The sequence below is a fragment of the Mus musculus genome, chromosome 4 (genome assembly GCF_000001635.26).
Source record: "Mus musculus strain C57BL/6J chromosome 4, GRCm38.p6 C57BL/6J".
NCBI lineage: Eukaryota > Metazoa > Chordata > Mammalia > Rodentia > Muridae > Mus > Mus musculus.
Window position 1 is genome coordinate 134,492,012 of NC_000070.6, and position 18,633 is coordinate 134,510,644.

At 50.0% G+C, this 18,633-nt stretch overlaps 1 protein-coding gene and 1 pseudogene across 6 annotated transcripts; both read left to right on the forward strand.

The window, feature by feature from the left end:
• On the forward strand, positions 1,199–1,705 carry Gm13250 (predicted gene 13250; annotated as a pseudogene).
• On the forward strand, positions 4,750–18,226 carry Paqr7 (progestin and adipoQ receptor family member VII). Of its 6 annotated transcripts, NM_001285846.1 has the most exons (4): positions 4,750–5,025; positions 8,589–8,672; positions 14,670–14,706; positions 14,792–18,226. In NM_001285846.1, the coding sequence occupies exon 4, from the start codon at positions 14,823–14,825 to the stop codon at positions 15,858–15,860; it is 1,038 nt and encodes a 345-aa protein (NP_001272775.1). In that variant the 5' UTR covers positions 4,750–5,025; positions 8,589–8,672; positions 14,670–14,706; positions 14,792–14,822; the 3' UTR covers positions 15,861–18,226. The 6 variants fall into 6 exon arrangements, with proteins under 6 accessions (NP_001272775.1, NP_001272776.1, NP_001272774.1 ...); NM_001285847.1 differs by lacking the exon at positions 14,670–14,706; NM_001285845.1 differs by lacking the exon at positions 8,589–8,672 and having other exon boundaries at positions 14,512–14,706.
• Positions 18,227–18,633: the final 407 nt, after the last annotated feature.

The window sequence follows — 18,633 nt, forward strand, 5'->3', positions numbered from 1 at the left end:
ATTTAGACAGGCCACGGCCTGTATAAAGGTTCCCAGATAGCACTGTGTCTCCAGGCTGTAAACGGCCTGTGCTAGCCAACAGTCCCCAAGGCAGGAAAATGGGGGTGGCTGAGTGAACCAGCCTGGTGAAGTCCTCTACTGTGGAGGCTGAAGTAGGAGTTTGACCTGGCACTCAGGTGTCTGCCACACTGGAGGCAATCACTGTGGGAATTGCCATCTGAAGAGCCCTGCCAAGGAGAGTCTCTGCCAGCAGGTTGCCTGGGACCACCCTCTTCCCCAACCATCCCAAGATATTCAGCCCAGGCTCATGGTACCTAAAGCTGTGTCCAATGACTCAAGAAGCAAACATACCTGGCCTGTCTCCATAGAGATGCGACACCCTCCACTCTGCTGCCTTTGCAGGGGGCGGGAGGAAGCCTTTGCTATAGCCAGTCATTTTATCCTCTGGAATCCTCCGGCGGGACACCAAGCCCTGTGATCATAGGGGATGTCTGGCTCCTTGAAGCCCCTGGCCATCCTATTTTGCTCCCTCCTGTCATCTTTTTGTCTGGTCCTTCAGAACCCCCACCTTGCTCCCAGTCCACAGCTCCAAAATCCACTCACTGACCATCCTTAGCCTGTGGACGTGCTCTTTCTTCTGCCAGAAGTCCTTTTTGCTCCTGAGGGCTCCTGGGGTACTGATGCCAGGAGGACCAGCGACTAGGAAAGTCATCCTGCCCTGGTGTGGCTGCAATGACAGTTTTCAGCTAGACCCCAGAGGCTCAGACCTGGCTTTGTTACATGTGAGGCCAGAAGGCCTTCCGCAAAGGAGCTTAACCTCAACCTTCCAGCCCTGGCTCCTTTCTCTTTTCTCATTTTGGGCAAAAGTTGGAGGGGAAGGGAAGAGGAAAGAGGGGAAGGGCAGGCAAGATGGCTCAGTGGGCCAAGGCACCTGTGGCCTCACCTGATGGATACTAATTCAATGTCTAAGACCCATGCAGTGGGAGGAGGGAATAGACTCTCTCCTGTGTTGTACTCTGACTTCCACAGGTTTTACCCTTTCCCTCTCCCTCTCTCTTCCTCTCCTTCTCTCTGTTTCTCTCTCTGTCTGTCTGTCTCTCTCTCTCTCACACACACACACCACCACCACCACACTGTTATTGTAAAGCAATAATCCCTCCCTCCAGAGTGTCACCTAAAATCCTTTTCCCATGTCCAGTGCTGCCCATGTTGTAAGAGCAAACTATACCCAGTTTATGATTTCTGCCCAGGCGTCTCTGATGTTAGCAGCGATTCACCTTTGACTTGGGACAGAAGGCAGCAAAAGTGGGCGGATTCCCTTTTCGTGTCAGACTAGTGTGATAATCTCCTCCGAAGCCCGAGAGATTCCCAGTGTTTGCGCCAACAAATACATGGCGAAAGGCTGAGGTAAAGAGGGCTCTCATTCTAGAGTGTGGCCCCGTCCTTCTCACTCATCTGAGTCATCAAGATGGCGTCCTGTGCTGGGGCTGACGGGCTCCAGAGAGCTATGCAGGGCGCCTCTGGGAAGCCCCAGGGCACAATGGCCAGGGTCCATTTGGCCAGGTCAGCACTAGGCTATAGAATAAAAACCATGTGATTGAGGTCCTGCCTAGAGCCAAGTGTTCTCTGGCAGCAGCTGCAGATCCACATCTCCAAGAGGTAGGGTTTTATTAAGTCTAATGCAGATGTATTTGAAGAGTTAGCACAGCAGTTCTCAATCAATCTGTAGCCCTTTGGGGGGTGAGGGTCAAACAACCCTTTAGGCTCGCCTAAGACCATCAGAAAACACAGATAATTATGGTGGGGTCCCCACTGCATGAGGAACTGTGTTAAAGCGTTACAGTGTCAGGAAGGTTGAGAATCGCTGACTTAGTAGCTGAGAGACAGCTTATCCCTGATGGCTTTTGGGGTCAGATACATCCCCACTTGTGGTGTCCTGGACAGATGGTGGGCCCTGCACTCCAGAAGGCTTCCAGTGAGCTGAGTCCTACACCCTACAATGTTCAATTGTCAATCTCACATCTAGAAAAGAAGAGAAATGTTATGTGGCATTTATTGAGTAGCTCTGTGATCACTTTACATGATTTATTCGCCTTGCAAAAACCCTTCGCAGCCAGGCGTGGTGGCTCACGGCTTTAATCCCAGCACTCGGGAGGCAGAGGCAGGTGGATTTCTGAGTTCGAGGCCAGCCTGGTCTACAAAGTGAGTTCCAGGACAGCCAGGGCTATAGAGAAACCCTGTCTTGAAAAACCAAAAAAAAAAAAAAAACAAAACAAAAAAAAAACCTTCGCAATGGTATTTCTCCCCCCACACCCCCTGTAGTGATGTGGATGTATCCAGAAAGGGTATGCAAAATGCTCATAGTAACACAGCAGGTGCATTGCGGAGTTCATGAATATGCGACTTTGTTGGGGACATCACAGGTGCCACCTGTCCTGTCCATTCTTTCTCTCACTCTGAGCACCTTGAAGCTCTTTCCTGGTAAGTTCGAGTTCAGAGCCTGATTCCTAAGTCCTGTTGACTTCTGTTGGGGGCTTGAAGGAGGCTGGCCCTGGACTCCAATCTCACTAGAAACCTTCTTCCTAGGATCTGAGACAACGGTTGGATGACACACAGTTACCCACAAGGCCCCAGGGTCCTGAGCTTAGAGGATTCTGATGGGGAAGGGGGTGGGGTGGGGTCTGTGCTTCTGGACCATGGAGGTCTTGCTTCTCACCCAAGGGCCTGAAATGAGCTGTGGATGCGGTGTTCCCAGCGCTGCTTTCCTGCTGCCTGGGCTGGGGACAGGAGTTGCTGAGTAGCAAGACCGTGAAGGAAACACTGGGGTTACTCCATCATACCATCCCTGCACCACAAGATAAGAGCTGGCTTAGATCCAGGTCCAGTGCTAGGCGACTGGACGGCCTTGGGCAGGTCACACTCTGGAACCTGTTTCCTCAGACACAGACAAAGACGGTGACAGAGTGTGCCATAGATCAACAGCATACCTGAGAGGCCCTGCATGGAGCTGATAGGCACTGACTGGCTAACCACAGTCCTCACACAACTGCTGGGCTCTCAGAGGGTCATGGCCAAACGACTTCTCTCTTGCAGGCAAACCTCCTGAGTCACTTCCCAGAGCCGGAACCGGACATAGCTACAGCCGCCTGAGCCTGGATGCACCTTTCCCGGCTCTAGGCCTCGACTTTTCTACCCATAAAACAGTGGCCACCACATTCACCTCAAAGGAACTTTCGAGGTTTGAAGAAGGTCATAGAGAAGGCCCCATGGCTGCTCAGAGCTCGCTTCCCCACTGTGTAGAGTGGTAGACACAGAACCTGTTTCAGGGGATGGTTTAGATCAAGAGAGGTCGTCATGGCAACTGCTTGGCTCACCGCTTGCCACAGGCCAAGAACATTACATATAAACCGTGGATTTGAAAACAAACCAAGAGGGGACAGGATGTGGTGGTGTATGCCGGAGACCTCAGCCTCTGCTTCACTTGTGAGCTCCAAGCAGGAGCTGGGTGAGACTCTGCCTTTAAAAACATACAAATGAACAAAAAACATACCACCTCTGACAAAAGCCAAACCAACCGGAAACAAAGAATCAAAGCAGTGAGAGCTTGACCTTCCTGCCAAAAATAGAAGCTGAGTCCGAGGCTTCTTCTAAGTCCTTACTGTTTGTTTTGTTTTGTTTTGTTTTGTTTTGTTTAAGATGGGATGTCTTTGTTTAGCGCTGGCTTTCCTGGAACTAGCTCCATAGAGTAGGCTGGCCCAGAACCCAGAGATCCCTTGCCTCTGCCTCTGGCTCCTGAGTGCTGGGATCAAAGGCGTGTGCCACCGCTGCCACCACTGTCTGCAAAGTCTCTCATTTTTATTCATCCTATCAGGACACAGTCACCATATGTTGCCCAGGCTGCCCTTGAACTCCTGGCTTCAAATAATCCTCCTGCCTCAGTCTCCAGAGTAGTAGGCACGGGATGGCAGGCCTGTCGGCTTGCCCCATGGATTCAGGAAATGTGGGCGTTTGTCTGAATTTGTTGAATGAGAGGCCAGTCTCTCACATACAATTCTCTTAAGATAATATGCTCATCACAGTACAGAGGGAAATTTTGCAGTTTCCAAAGACCTTCATGTCCACCGTTTGACCTAAACACCTTGTCAAGTGGTACTGCCATCTCTATAACACTGAGGCCCAAAAGAGCAAGGTTTGTCCAAGGTCGCAGGGTGAGCTGGGGTAGCAACAGGCTTCAATCCTGTTAATGTGTCAGGGCTCTAGACTCAAAAGCTCAGTAAAGGACAGGGCCCTAGCCTCTACCAATCAGGCCTCTTTACTCAAGACCCGGTCTGGTACTCCATTTTTGTTAGGTATGAACACCACAGAAGGGGCAGGCACATGAGGCACTGTAAGAAAGTATTTATTGGAGGCATACCCTGCCTATAAAAACCCACTGGGCTGTTCACCTTCTCTGCTGGTCCCATACCTGGAAGATGTGACAACCAGGAGTGGTTGTTCTGACAGAGATCTAGACAAATCAGGACAGGGAAAATGTCAGAGATCACGGGATGAGACTTTGATAAGCCAGAGAGCCCAGTTTGGGACGCAGCTCCCCAGGGAGAGCGACATCTGGACTACAGTAGCCCTGTGAGGCATGAGCGGTATGTGCTGAGCTCAAGCTTGCCTCAGAGCTCTTGGGACACTCATCCGACTCTCTTGCAACTATCACAGAGCGAAGCTTGCGCTTTGGGGAAGTGGGTAAACTCTGCAGGAGTCTGCAGCCTCTTATCTGAGCCTAGGTTCTCTGGGCCTTCTATTTTCAGACTGTACTGTGGCCGCAGGAAGTCCCGGGATGCGTCGTGGAGTGACCCCTCCTGCAGTCTGAGCTTGCATAACGCCAGGCGAGAAGCTGCAGACTGGCGGAGGCGGCTGAGCTCCCGGTGCCCAGCGCCGCCCTCCGGGCTTGGGGCGTGGCCGCTACCCCTTTATCTGCGACTCCAGCGCGGGGGACGCAGCAGACAGCTCCTAGCTCTGCTCTGACCACAGGTGAGACTGCTCCTGGAGATCCCGGGGCCGGGCCGGGCTGGGCTGGGCTGGGAGTAGAGAAGTGCTCCCCCGGCACGCGGGTTGGGGGTGTGCTCCTAGCTGCATGCGTGCGGTGCCCAGTGGCGGAAGTGGGCAGGTGGCAGAAGATGGGGCGAGGCCGAAGACAGCAGGACCCTGACAGCCGGACAGTTATGTAGGGGAGCACCTCCCGGTAGGGGTGAGGAGAGGTCACCAAGGGAATTAGCCTCAAGGAGGGGACCGGAAGAAGAAACGTTTGAGGTCACCCCACCCCCGGAGGAGCAGTGGGGGGGTCACTGTAAGGGAGTGGGGAGAGCAGAAGGATTATGGGAGGACCAGAGGTAGCATGCCATGGAGAAGGAGGACCAGGGCTGGAGTAAAGCCTATGAGCTTGTGGCTTGTGGAATGGGGAGAATAATTCAGTGTCGTCTGCAGAAGTTAGGCATGGGAGACAGCCTGTGCAGCAGGATCACACCCTGGGCAGGAACAACCAACCTCACAGGCTATGTGCTGCATTCTAGGAGCGAGGTTATAATGGGACAAGAAGGAGCAGGGGTGGAAGTGTGTGTGTGTGTGTGTGTGTGTGTGTGTGTGTGTGTGTGTGTGTGTGTGTGTGTGGTATGTTTTGCAGATCCTTGTGGGGGAACCCCCAAGGAAAGCTTTAGAGAGGTGGGAGGGCTACCAGGCCAGAATATTGGATCCCTTCCCTAGCGTCAGGAAAGCCAGATTGCCCTAGATAGGAAAAGAGACAAGGCCCCACCACCACCCTCAGCCTTAACCTGGGGGATTTCCTCCTAGCAGCCCCTGAAGCCCCTTAGGCTGCCTCAGGCTATGCACTGAGAGGAGGCTTGGTGGATTCCCCAAGCTGACTGTTCTTGTTGGGTACCCGGGGACACCATGATGAAGATCTTCCCTTTCAGGGTACTCCTTGGAACCGTGGGAGTGTCTGAACTTTGGGGGAAAATGTCCTTAACATTTCCATTCTGATCACGTTACTGAGTACAAATGGAGACCCACAATGCAGTGTGAAACACCAATAGTTTCTTGTTCAGTCCTGGAAGACGCGGAGGTAGCCTTTTCTTTAAATTGGTTGAGCTGAATTGGAGAATTGGTTTGCAAAGGGGGAGGCGACCTGGTTGCTGAGAGACCCGAAAGCCTGCCAGAGCTTGTCCCGTCTACGTTTACCCACACTGGGTGCCCAGAAGTTGCCTGGAGCCTTGCTTCTGGAGTTAGTTTTAGACAAATGTCGGCATTATCGTTCCTCTGGGCCTGGATCACCAGATGCAATGGGGGTGGAAGTTATGCAGAAACATGGGAAAGTAGCTACTGTAGGTGACTGATGGAGCCTCTAAGCAATGCCACTTGGGGTCCTCCATGGCTTGTCTTTCCCTCAGGACCCCTCTGGAGGTTTTGCCTCCCAGTCACAATATGAACTCTGACTATACTTCTTACTGCTATTCTTTTATCTTTTGTAGATAGGAGTCTTGGCAGCTTTCCCACATGGGCCTTGAACGCCTGAGTTCAAGTGATTTTTCCTTCTGTCTCCAAGTGACTATTAACTTAATTTTGATGCAGGATCTTCGTATGTAGGCCAGGCTGGCTTCAGGTAGCCCTCCCACCTCAGCTCCAAATTGCTAGGGCCATTTCTCTCTCTCTCTCTCTCTCTCTCTCTCTCTCTCTCTCTCTCTCTCTCTCTGTCTCCTTCCTTCCCATTCTTCCTTCCTCCCTTTTCTGGTTTCTGGGAACAGGGCTTCTCTGTGTAGCTCTTGGCTATCCTGGAAAAAACACCTCTATAGACCAAACTAGCCTCAAACTCAGGAACTCAGAAATCTGCCTGTCTCTGTCTCCAGAGTGCATGGACCACCACTCTCTGGCCAAAGGTTATTTATTTCTTAACAGGATTATAGAAACATGAAAAATTTGGTGTGTATGATGGTACACACCTGCAATCCCAGCACTCGGGAGGCAGAGGCAGAGAGGCAGAGAGGCAGAGAGGCAGAGAGGCAGAGAGAGGCAGAGAGAGGCAGAGAGAGGCAGAGAGGCAGAGAGGCAGAGAGGCAGAGAGGCAGAGAGGCAGAGGCAGAGGCAATCACGATTTGAAGGCCAGTCTGAGCAACACGGTGACATCCTGTCTGAAAAGGACAAAGAGGGCTGAGCCAGTAAAGTGCTTGCTGAGTTAGTATGAGGAACTGAGTATGGCCCTCCAGCACTCACATGGAAAACCTGACCCACCAGGGCTGCGGTGGAGCTTAGGGGACTCGTCAGCCAATCCGTCTAGCCCAGCTGATGAGCTCCAAGTTTGAGGAGAGACCCTGCCTCAAATTAAAGTGGAGCATGGTAGAGGTCCTAACAGGTCCCCACAGAACCTCACACATGGGCATGCATCCACGTGTGCACACCCACAGAAAAAGAAACACAGATGGAAGAAAGCAAGGAAAGATGAATGAATAAATGAGAAAAAAAAACGAAGGGAGAAGAGACATTTGTACATTGTGTGATTTCTGAATCCTGGTTTTATTCTCTTTACCTAATGAGGCCAAACCTTGTTCTCCATGGTGAGATAAAATAATCTTTAAGAGAACACGCTGAACAGTCCGGATAGACAAAACAACAACGAGTAGTTTGCGTGGCCAGGACAGGAAGAAGCAAAGGCATGACCCAGCCCGCTGACCATGGTTGTTTTGTGAGGCCTGAGGCATCTGAGAGCAGGGGAATACACCAGGCCGATTCATTAGCTCTGTTCTGCAGGCCTAAAATACTGATGGAAAGTCACAGGGCCTCAGGACCCTTTCAAGTAGGTGGATTCACTTTTCCCCCTTAAAAAGGGGGCCATCGTGCAAGGAACTTCTCCAAGCCACCCAGAGCTTATGTGGTTGAGCAAGAAAATCCCAAGAAAAGTAGTAGGGCCAGGGGCTGGAGAGATGATCAGCAGGTAAGAACACTGACTGCTCTTCTGAAGGTCCTGAGTTCAAATCCCAACAACCACATGGTGGTTCACAACCATCCGTAATGAGATCTGATGCCCTCTTCTGGTGTGTCTAAAGATAGTTACATATAATATACTTACATATAAGCTACTTACATATAATAATAAATAAATCTTAAAAGAAAAAAGTAGCCGGGCAGTAGTGGTGCACGCCTTTAATCCCAGCACTTGGGAGGCAGAGGCAGGCGGATTTCTGAGTTCAAAGCTAGCCTGGTCTACAGAGTGAGTTCCAGGACAGCCAGGGCTACACAGAGAAACCCTATCTCGGAAAACCAGAAAACAAAAAAGTATAGCCAAAGCCAGAGGCAACACTAAGCATTGAACCATGACAGCTTTTTCAAGAGCCCCATGGTAGCTCTTTTAGCCTCCCAGGAAACCAGCTCAGAGAGGTAAAGGAAGTCTCAGGAAGTTACCAAGCTAGTAAGTTCCAGACTTCAGATTCCAGGCCCACACAAAGCCCAGACTTTGGGCTTCTTTGGAGTTGAGTTGTAGCCATCTACCCTTTAGATGGTGGCCCTGTCTTTCTCTAGGTTGACCTCTGGCTTGCTTCTCTTCACAGGCATCTGTGTGGGTGAGGTAGCAGAGCGGGGACACCCATCATCCCCTGTGTGCCCTGATCTGTGGGGTGGCCTGGTGGCTCAAGGTTAGTAGGCACTGGGAGAAAACTCAGTGCAGAGGGCCCAGGCTCACTCTCTCCACTTTCTCCAGATGACCCACAGCCAGGGGGAGGTACCACCAAGGGGTGTGTGACCTCCGGGAGGAATTGAGGTTGATAAACATTGGACGAAAAGGTGAAGAGGGTGACCCAGAGTCTAGGAAAAGGGGAGCATGAGTTAGGCCTGGAGAAGAGGGATGGGGGACCGGAATTCTGGCTTCTCTTGGCAACCTATTCTTTTTTTAAAGATGTATTTTATTTTATGTGTGTTTCTGCATATGGGGTTGTGCACATATGAGTGCAGATGCCAAAAGAGTTTAGAAGATGATATCAGATTCCCCCTGGAGCTGGAATTGCAGGTAGTTGTAAGCCTGTGGGTACTGGGAACCAAACTCAGATCCTGTGTGAGCATTGCACACTCTTGGCTACTAAAGCATCTCTCCAGCCCACGGCGGTGTATCTTTTGGATTGCTTATAGTTTGCCCTCTGGTGTCCTCTAGCTCCATGATAGGGCAGCTGGGTTAAGACTACTTCCCTGGGTAAGTCACTTGCCAGCTACCTTTTCTGGGTCTGCGAGCAAGTGCCAATTTTCAGAATTCAGTTTCCTCCTGCAATCCGGTAGGTTTGTTCTGAATGATCCTTGCTGAGAACAACTTAATTATTAAATAGGTCAGTGTCTTCAGGAGTGCAAACTCTAACCAGACTTCCCTGGTCCTTAGATGTGTCCCCAAAGATCAGGTAAATGTTTCATGGGACAGTCGACCACTTCCCTCCCCAAGACGGGGGTCTAATGTAGCCCAGGCTGGCCTTGTACTTGCTACATAGCCAAAGATGACCCTCAACATCCGATCCTCCTAAGTGCTGAGATTATAGGTTGGTGCCACCACACTAGGCTAGGCTAGTTACCTTTCTAGCCCTCCCCCCACCCATCCACTGGCACAGATTGAAGGTTTTTTGTGTTTATTTTGATGATGGGTGGGAACTTAGGCCTTGGGCCTGCCAAAACCACACTCCCAGCTTAAGAACAGATTTTTAAAGAATTTCCCTCAAGCTAAACTATAGGCTGGGATTTCTCTGATCGCTCTAGTAGTCATAAAAATGGCAGCAGTGATTTACTGAGTCCCCTGAATGGTCACCATGTGGGAATTGAACTCAGGATGTCTGGAAGAGCAGTCAGTGCTCTTAACCGCTGTGCCATCACTCCAGCCCCTTATCTTTTTATTTTTAACTCCTCTTCTGATTCCTGCTGAACCAACCAAGTGTACCTGTTTCTTCCCAGACCCCAGGCACTTGGGACCAGCTGGCTTGGCTCTTCTTTTGTTGTGTGATCTCGAGGAAGCCACAGCTCTCCAGACAGCCCCATAGTTCTGTCATGGAGGTGTTGTCTGTGACTGAGGACTGGCTGGGAGGGCCCATGTGGAGCCTGGATTTTACTAGCATAGAAGTCAGAAAGAAAGGAAGGAGGGTTATCTTTAGCCCCACCCTCCCATGACATCACACAAGACATCTCCAGGCCCTTGGAAGCCCCACCCCTAGGGTCCCTCATCTGTGCTAGTGCCACTTAGCCCTTGGCATCTGGTGACTTTGTACCGTCCCATAGTGGATATCACTGGTTCCAGGATCCAGAGAAACGCCCCCAGGTACCTAGTATAGTTGGAGAGGCCTAGTGGGAGGTGTGGCATTAGACTGAGCTGGCTATCCAGGCTAGGCAAGGCTTGGCTGCTAATTTGGCAGATCATTCTGGGTGCCCTAGGGTTTCTCTCTCCATAGTCATTTCCATTGACTCGGGCTTCACCTCTGCCCCTGATTTCTCAGGTAGATCTCTGAGTTCAAGCCTGGTCTACAGAGCTATGCAGAGAAACCCTGTCTTGAAAAACAAAACAAAACAAAACAAAACAAAACAAAACAAAACAAAACAAAACAAAACAAAACAAAACAAAAGAGTTTCCAGGTTTTCAGGCAGAGCACTGGGTCCACCAGGCATGCTCTCTCCCTTTTCTTCTGTCCTAGAATAAGAATCTCTTATCAGATCGGGGCTGGAGAGGTGGCTCAGCAGGTAAGAGCACCGACTGCTCTTCTGAAGGCCCTGAGTTCAAATCCCAACAACCACATGGTAGCTCACAACCATCTGTAATGAGATCTGATGCCCTCTGCTAGGATGTCTGAAGACAGCTAGAGTGTACTTACATATAATGATAAATAAATCTTTAAAAACAAAAAGAATCTTTCTCTCTCTGAAGTGCAGCCTATGTCACAACAAAATGGGGGACTAGTGCTTACCTCCCAGGGCGGTCACAAGAAATGATTACAAAAAGGTAGTGAAGAATGGACATACAGAACAAACTGTTTAGTTTTACCTGGCTTTATCATGTAGTCATGACTGGGAAAGGAGGCCTAAGCCATGTAAACTTGACATATGTATGGTTCGTCAAAGCCGAGTAGATTTTGCTATGGAACTTTCCAGAGCCTATGATATGTCCTTGTACTGGCGAGCGACAGGAGTGGGAGATGGAGCCTTAGACTTAACAGATCACAGATACCCGGTCACTAGGTGTCCATAGGTTCCATCCAGCTTCATTGTTCCCAGAGCAGAGAGGAAGCCTTGCTGTATTGGCTAGGTCTAAGAGGGAACTCTCAGGTCCAGTGTCCTTGTGAGCCATACAAGATGTATTATGAAGACAAAACTGTGGACACCAGTGGAGGCCACTTGGTTATGGCTGAAGTCCATTCTCTTGAGAAGAGGAAGAAGCCCCGAGTGGAGATTGTTAATAGTCCTTGTTAATAGGTCATCTGAAGGCTTCTTGAGTCTGTGTTGAGCCAGGCTTTCTGAGGTGAAGGAATCAGAAGAGCCCCATGCTAAGGACCCCCCCCCCCCCAATGTACAGTAGTGTGTGGCTAATACAAGTCTTGAAGCCTAGAAAGTGGGTGTTTAGAGAGGGAGAGCAGGTTTGGGGCATGTCCTGATGCCACCTGCACACAGCAAGCTCTTGAATTGTGCATGCATCCCTGGGTGGCCTGGGGGCATCCCTGGGTGGCCTGGGGGTATTGGCAATGAGGCTCAGAGGACATAATCACCTCCACATACAGTGGCTGGGGCAAAGGTGGCTTTGGCCAGGCATCTGATACTCTGTGAACAGAACACTGCATGCTGAACCCAGAAAGCTTGTTCAGGGAGTTGTCTGGCAGATAGCAAAAGAAGGTGGTGTCTAAGGGTTACCGTTGCAGTGGTGAGCTCCGTGGCCCAAGCCATCTGGGGAGGAAAGGGTTTTCTTTGGCTTATGCTTCCACAGTACATATAAGAGTTCATTTTCATAGGAAGTCAGGACAGGAACTCACACAGGGCAGGGACCTGGAGGCAGGAGCTGATGCAGAGGCCACGGAGGGTGCTGCTGACTGGCTTGCTCCTCATGGTATGCTCAGACTGCTTTCTTATAGAACCCAGCCCACAGATGGCCCCACCCACAATTGGCTGGGCCCTCCTCCACCCCTTATTACTAATTAAGAAAAAAACGCCCTCTAGGTTTGCTTACATCCCAGTCTCATACAGGCATTTTCTCAACTGAGGCTCCCTGTTCTCTGATGACTCTTAGATTATTTCAAGTTGATATAAAACTGGCCAGCACAAATTGATACACCTGGATTAAGATGCAGGAAGCAGGCAAATGTGCTGTGTTTGTTTGTTTGTTTGTTTATTTATTGGTTTTTCAAGACAGGATTTCTCTGTGTAGCCCTGGCTGTCCTGGAACTCACTTTGTAGACCAGGCTGGCCTCGAACTCAGAAATCCGCCTGCCTCTGCCTCCCAAGTGCTGGGATTAAAGGCGTGTGCCACCATGCCCGGCTGTGTTTATTAAAGGAATGACAAATAGCGCCTGTCACCGTGTCTTAAATATTAGCTATTTTTTTTTCTTCTCTGTCATAAAGTACTTGACAAAGGCAACTCAAGTGAGGAAGGGTTGGCTTGGGCTCACAGTTCGAGGGTGTTCAGTCCGTCATGGTCAGGAAGGCTCCGTGGTGTGTACTTCACGCAGCTGGTCACAGTGCACCCAGTCAGGACGCAGAAAGCAAGGAAGGCTGGTGTGCAGTGTGTTTCCTCTCTCTCTCTCTTTCTCTCTCTCTCTCTCTCTCCACTTTTTGGATTTTTTTAAAATTGGAAATATAATTTTTTAATACAATGTATTCTAATTAGGTCCTCCCCTCCCCCAACTTCTCCCAGACCCTCCCACTTCCCACTCACCCCAGACTATGTCCTTCCTTTCTTTCTCTCACTAGAACACAAACAGGCATCTAAAATAATTAATAATAATAATAACATTATTATTAGGAAAAATATACAAACAACAACAAACAACAACAACAACAAAAATCCAATGAAAAAACAGAAGAACTACAGCCAGATGCTGAGATGCACACACACACACACACACACACACACACACACACACACACAGAGGGAAAACTCATAAAAAATAAAATAAAATCAGAGACCATAATATATAAGAAAAAAAAGTGTGTGTATGTGAAGCCCAAAGTGTTGTGAGACAAAAACAAAAATGAAACAAAATGAAAACAAAAACAAAAAAACCCTCCTCCTCTTTCAAAAAAAAAGAAATGAAAAGGGCCCTTGAGTTCATTTTGTGTTGGCCATCCACTGCTGGGCACAGGCCTTACCCCTAGGGATGGTTTGCATACCCTGTGCGACTCCATTGAGAAAACAAATGTTTCCTTTGCAAGCAGTTATCAAACAGAGGTAACTTCTGGGTTAGGCAAGTGGGGCTGTATTTACTTCCCACCCAGTATTCACCCCTAATCTGGCTTAGACCTGTGCAGGCCCTGGGCATGCTGCCTCAGTCTGGTCTCCGTGAGTTCAAACCCCAGGGCCACAGGTCAGGAGGTTGTTACAGGTTGCCCTTGAATCCTAGTTCTAGACAAACCAAGTTTAATCCCTCTTCCTGGAACTCAGAGCTTGGGACTGCACCTGTCTTGATTCCTACCGAGCCTATGTCCCACCCCAGACTAACTTCCTTCCCTTTTTATTCTACAATGTATATCCACAAAGTATGGAGGCAAACTGCGCAGCCTTTGAGCTCACTGTAACACACTGAATGCCCATGAGAGGTATAACGGTCTCATGGTAGGCACTCAAGTAGAGGTCAGGGGGCAAATAAGAAATAGGTTTTGAGACAGGCAGTGGTGGTGCACACCTTTAATCCCAGCACTTGGGAGGCAGAGGCAGGCAGATTTCTGAGTTCGAGGCCAGCCTGGTCTACAAAGTGAGTTCCAGGACAGCCAGGGCTACATAAAGAAACCCTGTCTCGAAAAACCAAAAAAAAAAAAAAAAAAAAAGAAAGAAAGAAAGAAAGAAATAGGTTTTGAAGAGTTAATAGGAGTTTGCTGCGTAGACAAGGTGGGGAGGATGTCACAGTAGAGGGAACAGCTTTGTGCAAAGTGGTGACTTGAAGCAGTGGCTGCAAGAGTCTGATAAGGACTAAAGCATGGCTGGGTTGTAAGGCAGGAGGAGGAAGTGGGTGGGGGAGCAGGGGGTGGATTATACAGAGGGAGGGGTAGTGGGAGTCCCTTGTAGCTCTGGATGGGTTGTAGGTAGAGGTCATAGGTCTGTTAATAAGGTCATTGTCACTCAGAGTGAACATGGATGGTGGCACAAGCTCCCAGGTTCAGAGAGCCTTTCCCCACAGTCTGAGTTCAGCGTGGCTATACTAAAGCAGAGAAAAATAGCTGAGGCTGCTGTGTGGTGATTGGCTGGAAAGGAAGTGACTGAGGCAGGGCGCTTTATTTATGAATGAATGAGTGTTCTATGTATACCTTCAGGCCAGAAGAGGGCATTGGATCCCATTACAGATGGTTGTGAGCCACCAAGTGGTTGCTGGGAATTGAACTCAGGATCTTCAGAAGAGCAGTCAGTGCTCTTACCTGCTGAGCCATCTCGCCAGCCTGGCTGCTTTTTTTTTTTTTTTTTTTAAAAACAGCGTGACTCCTTGATCTTCAAACTCAGCCCATCAGAAGGTATGGGAAAGAGATGACAGTCGGGGGCATCCAAACCTCAGGTAGAAACACAGAGATTCTAACTTTGTCCTGACCTCTCTTGCAGTTTTCCTGACTTCTCTTCCGGGCCCTCCGGCATGGCGATGGCAGTAGCCCAGAAGTTCAACCACCTTCTGTCCAGCCTGTGGCACGTGGGCCAGAAGCCTCCGCAACCAGAACCTGTGTTTACAGTGGACCGGGCCCAGGTGCCGCCACTTTTCTGGAAGCCGTACATCTATGCTGGCTACCGGCCGCTGCATCAGAACTGGTGTTTCTACTTCCGCACACTGTTTCAGCGGCACAACGAGGCTGTGAACGTGTGGACCCACCTCCTGGCGGCCCTGGCTCTGCTGCTGCGGCTGATCGGCTTGGCGGCAAGTGTGGACTTCCGGGAAGACCCTCACGCGCTGCCCCTCTTCTTCATCGTCTTGGCCTCCTTCACCTACCTCTCGTTCAGTGCTGTGGCTCACCTCCTGCAGGCCAAGTCGGAGTTCTGGCATTACAGCTTCTTCTTCTTGGACTATGTGGGTGTGGCCGTGTACCAGTTTGGCAGTGCCCTGGCACACTTCTACTATGCCATAGAGCCGTCCTGGCATGACAAGGTGCAGGCTATTTTCCTGCCCACGGCCGCCTTCCTGGCCTGGCTTTCCTGCGCTGGCTCCTGCTACAACAAGTACAGCCAGAAGCCGGGTCTGCTGGGGCGCATTTTCCAGGAGGCGCCATCGGCGCTGGCCTATGTGCTGGACATCAGTCCCGTGTTGCACCGCATCATAGTGTCTCCCCTCCCTGCCGAGGAGGATCCCGCTCTTCTCTATCACAAATGCCAAGTGGTTTTCTTCCTTCTAGCTGCTGCCTTTTTCTCCACGGTTATGCCTGAGAGTTGGTTCCCCGGCAGCTGTCACATCTTTGGGCAGGGACACCAAGTTTTCCATGTCTTTTTGGTGCTGTGCACTCTGGCCCAGCTAGAGGCGGTGACACTGGATTATCAGGCCCGGAGGGGCATATACGAGCCTCTGCACGCCCGTTGGCCCCACAACTTCTCTGGCCTCTTCCTGCTCACCGTGGCCAGCAGCAGCCTCACTGCGCTCCTCCTCAGCCAGCTGGTGCGGCGCAAACTCCATCAGAAGACCAAGTGAAAGCGGGTGGGTGGGAGCTGGCAGGGTGAGAGAAGGTGCTAGGGACAAAAGCCTGGACTTGGCTCCAGATCGGAACAAGGCCTGGTAAAGCTGGTTCTATCTGGCAGGCCATGACTCCCTGCATACAAGCTCAATGGCCAAAGTGATGCTGCTAGCCAATCCTTGGGCCTGCAGATTGGCTGGGAGCTGTAGAGCCTTGCTCAGTTCCCTGGGAGGGGCAGAGATGAAGGACTCCTGACTGCCCCTCCCTTGCCGCCTATCAGGGCTAAGGGTTGGAGTTCAGCTTTGGTCACCACACTGGTTTGGGGTTTTCAGGTTGCTGGGCGAGAAGACTCAGGCCAGTGTCAAATTTGAGCAGAGAGGGAGTGGAAGTCTTAGCAGCCACCACCTACCAGAGCTCACTGGTGGAGGGAAAAGAAACAGGCCCAACGATGGGTAGTGTTTTAACTTCACTGTCCCCTGCACCACAGCCTGGATCGCTGGGTTCCAGAGAGTCTCCAAAGATAAGAGATCCCCTCTCCTGCCCACATCCCTGCATCACAGCCCAGCCAGAAAGCCTCACAGCTAGCATTGGCCTGTATCTCTTGCACACTGTTTCCAGCTTCTCCCCACAACTCATTTATGATTTTGAGATATGACTCCTTAGCTCACTGTTTCCTGGGGCTCCAGGCTTTAGAACCGTTAGGAATTGTCAAGGAAAACTCAAAGTGCTGACTAGTCAGCACTGCAGGGCACGCAGAGCCTTGGCTTAGGAAGGGTGAGGAGTTTGCAGGCTGAGCTTAGAAGGGCGTTGCAGGCAAAAGGGAAGCCTGTACCGAGATTCGAGATGCAGAGATGCAGGGAGTTCAGGGGGGCTAAAGGCAAGTTTGGTCCCTGGGGCTGAGAGCCAAGGCTGGTCCCTGATATGCCCTAGATTCAATAAAATGACTATGATATTGCTTCCTCTTTGTTTTGACTCCTGTTCCAGGGAGGGGCCCTGTTCACAGGAGGTGGGATTTTTGTGTTTTTTTGGGTTTTTCTTGTTTGCTTTTTTGCATGAAGCTGCAGGTGCTGAAGGGGTGCATGTGGAGCCGTAGGGGTTCATGGTACATTTTTACCAAAGGGTAGAACTGTAAGACCCCCGGAGCTGGGCCTCTGCTCAAGTCCCGGGATGAGCTGGCCAACACCCCAACGTCCCAAGAGATAACCCACCTGATGCAAATTGCAAGAGGTTTTATTATCAGCTAGCTGAGGACGAACCCCTGGCACCTAGAAGGGCAGGGGAGTTCCACCCAGAGCAGTGACAGTAGAGGGCTTTTAACAGCTAGCTGAGGAGTTGGGAGGAGTTGGGAAGAGTTGGGAGGAGTTGGGAAGAGAGTTCTCTTCCAGGTGTCCTTGGTGAAATTTACAAGGCAGGAGTGGGGAGTGAGTTCTTTCTGAATTTTTATCTCCCGAGTCCTCCGCACAGGAAGGCAGGCATCTCTGGTTGTAAAGTATAGAAACAAAAAGGCTTTTTGCTGGCTATAGAGAACAAAGAGCTTCTTTCTGGCTGTGTTTTTAGAGATCAGGGAAAACAAGCTTGGGGAACATTTAGGGGCTTTACCTTCCAGGGAGAAACACTTTAAGTTGGGGTCTCACAGAACTGTTGTTGGGAATGCAGTGTGTGTGTGTGTGTGTGTGTGTGTGTGTGTGCGCATGTGTGTAATTATATTCCTATCTGGCATTTTGAGGGATTAAAGATCGGCCAGATTGCCAGCCTGGGAAACAGAGAGATTCTGTCTGGAAGTAAAGAAAGGACTGGGAACTGCTCATGAAGAGCCTTGCATGAGACACTTCATTCAGTCCCCAGAACTGCAGATGAATAAGGAAACAGATAGGACATGTCCCGCCACTTATAATATATTCTAAGGGTTTTCGTGTAATACATATGAAATTCATATATAAAATTTATATAAAACCAGACATACGAAAAGTTACAAGAAATATTCACCCAGGGCTGGAGAGAGGGCTCACTGGTTAAGAGTGTGTCCTGCCCTTCCAGGAGATCTGAGTTTGATTTCCAGCACACATATTGGGTGGCTCACAATCTCCTGTAACTCTAAATAATAATTACAAACTTTCTTTTAGTTCTGCTTTGAACTGACAGAGATCTGCCTGCCTCTGTCTCTCAAGTGTTTGCATTTAAGCCTCCCATGCCTGCTAGACAAGCACTCTAACAAATGAAGTTACAGCCTCATCCCTGGATTCCAATTTTGTTTCTTTTGTTTTTTTTTTTGAAACAGTGTTTCTCTGTCCTGGAACTTGCTCTGTACACCAGGTTTGTTTTGTAACTCACAGAAATCCACCTGCCTCTGCTGGGATTAAAGGCCTGTGGTTCCACCACCCAATTCCTTGATTCGATTTTTTATTTCATGTTTTCAAAGATCTTCCATGTATTGGCTCAGTTACTCTTACATGCCAATTAGTGGCAACCCCTAGTGTCGGGTAACCAACCACTGGGTCAGCCAGGGACAAAAGGGTTTAGAGTGGGGTCTAGAACCTGGCTCCACTGCTCCAGGAGGGGAGGCTCTGGAGTAAAACTGTGCAGTCTGAGACTGGAGAGATGGCTCAGCGGTTAAGAGCACTGGTTGCTCTTGCAGAGGACCCTGATTTGATTCCTAGCTCCTATATGGTGACTCAGAAGAGCCTATACTCTAGCTCCATCCTCGGAATCCTACTCTTCTGTCCTCCATTTACACCTATGCTCATGCGCGCATGCCTACAGACACCCCCCAACATAATTCTTAAAAATTAT

Coding starts and splice junctions, on each gene's coding strand:
- Paqr7 (NM_001285846.1), top strand. CDS start 14,823: ATGGCGATGGCAGTAGCCCAGAAGTTCAACCACCTTCTGTCCAGCCTG.